The 1,870-nt window shown below is 60.9% G+C and overlaps 1 protein-coding gene across 1 annotated transcript; it reads left to right on the top strand.

Annotated features, from left to right (window-relative positions):
- Window positions 1–848: 848 nt before the first annotated feature.
- LOC130593202 (feather keratin Cos1-2-like) lies at window positions 849–1,728 on the top strand. The gene is made up of 2 exons (XM_057398170.1): window positions 849–931; window positions 1,297–1,728. The coding sequence occupies exon 2, from the start codon at window positions 1,318–1,320 to the stop codon at window positions 1,648–1,650; it is 333 nt and encodes a 110-aa protein (XP_057254153.1). The 5' UTR covers window positions 849–931; window positions 1,297–1,317; the 3' UTR covers window positions 1,651–1,728.
- Window positions 1,729–1,870: the final 142 nt, after the last annotated feature.

Raw genomic sequence — 1,870 nt, 5'->3', positions numbered from 1 at the left:
CCTAGGGAGGCTGGGAGGAGGAAGGAGGTGAACATCAGGGCTGCAGCCAATGGCACCAGAAAAGAGCTTCTGAGAGGATGATCTGTGCACTGCTGCCACCTACCCAGCTACCCTCCACCTGTAAATGATGGGGTGCTGGCCAGAAAGTGGGTCTCTGAGCAGTGGGTGCTTTCCTGGAGCTCTGGAAGGCAGCAGGCTCCTGGCATCTCTGGCAAAGCCCAGTGTGACCATATCGGCTGCGATACTTTCAGTTCTCTTCCTAGCAGCTGATGCAGTGCTGTCCTTTGGCTTTAGCCTGAGAACACTGGGGATTCACTGATGGTTTAGCTGTTGCTCAGTAGCTCTTATACTGATCAAGGACTTTTCAGTATTTGTGCTCTGTCAGTGAGGAGAAGCACAGGAGTCATGTTGGGACAGCAGCTGTGGGGAGTTAGCCGGAAGGGACTGATCACTGCTTGGGCCGAGCTGGTGTCAGTGAGTGGGGGCTGAGCAATTGCATTGAGCATCACTGGTGTTTTGGCACCTGAGGCGCTTCCTCTCAGTGGAATCATACAAAACCCAGCCCAGTGACCCCAGGCTGACATCACCGGCCTGCAATGGACCCCTCTGGCACTTGCTTTGTGTCTTCTGCCCACACTGATGCACGCTTGTCCCAGAAATCATGGCACCTCTCATCCCAGCGCTCAGAAGAAGCAATAGTGAGGGAACAGACATGACGTAAACCTGGAAGCGCAAGGGCAGCATAGAGGGAATCAGCAGCACGTGCCGTGTCATTACCTGCGATGTTTCCGTTCATCGGGAACGTGCAGGACAATCGTTGCCTGTGCAGTGCCTGCCTTTGTGCCTGAGGCACTGCGGGGGCAGTATAAAAGCCAGCCCAACGGGTCACTCTCTCCAGCTCTTCTGCCTCCAACCTCTCCTTGGGAACCAGGTGAGCTGGAGCCCCCATTCTCACCCACTCCTCCCATGGGACAGGGTGCAGCCTGCAGGGACTTCTCCGCTGATACCTGCTCCTTGGTGCTGTGTTAGTGCTCCGAGGTGGTGGCGGTGGGAGAGGGCAGAGCAGAGAGGGTCTGCCATGCCGAGAGCCTGGGGATGGGCCGGGGTGGCTCTTTGGCTGCACACTGGTGCTAAGATGCTCAGTGAAGGTGTGGCAGGGCTGAGGCAAAGGGTCCCTTGTTCCCCGTGCGCAGGCTCCAGCTCCCCACGGGAGGTGCCTTGTGCTCCCTTGGGTGTCTCTGCAGGCTGCTCCTCACGGGTCCCTGTGCTCTGCTCCCTCCCTGCCCTCTCTGCCAGGTGAAGCTGCAGCCCCGAGCCATGTCCTGCCCGGAGAAGTGCCAGACGTGCGAGCCCTGCCAGCCCTGCCGGCCCTGCCAGCCCTGCGGCCCGACCCCGCTGGCCAACAGCTGCAATGAGTGCTGTGTCAGGCAGTGCCAGAGCTCCACCGTCGTCATCCAGCCCTCCCCGGTGGTGGTGACCCTGCCCGGCCCCATCCTCAGCTCCTCCCCTCAGAACACCGTTGTGGGCTCCTCCACCTCCGCCGCCGTTGGCAGCATCCTCAGCTCCGAGGGAGTGCCCATCAACTCCGGGGGCTTCGACCTCTCCTGCATCACCAACCGCTACTGCGGCTCCAGGTGCAGACCCTGCTAAAGCCGCCGCTGACAGCCCAGCCAAGGAGCCCCGCGAACCCAGCAGATGACGCCAGACTGAACGACGGAGACTGCGGCCGTGCCTCGGAGAGGGGCTGAGCGTGCCCCGCTCCTCCTCAAAGGGAGGCAGCCCTGGGCAAGGGGCCAGCCCGGGCTCTCTGCAAACACGGCCGCTGCCTCTCATTCCCTTCCTCCACTCTCTGCTTTCCCTCCTTTGCCTT

Source organism: Pezoporus wallicus, unplaced genomic scaffold, assembly GCF_028554395.1.
Source record: "Pezoporus wallicus isolate ANWC-B61680 ecotype Strahan unplaced genomic scaffold, APGP_CSIRO_Pwel_v1 contig_10895, whole genome shotgun sequence".
NCBI classification, from domain to species: Eukaryota; Metazoa; Chordata; class Aves; order Psittaciformes; family Psittacidae; genus Pezoporus; species Pezoporus wallicus.
Note: the sequence above shows the minus strand (reverse complement) of the source record. Positions and strands in the feature narration are given on the sequence as shown.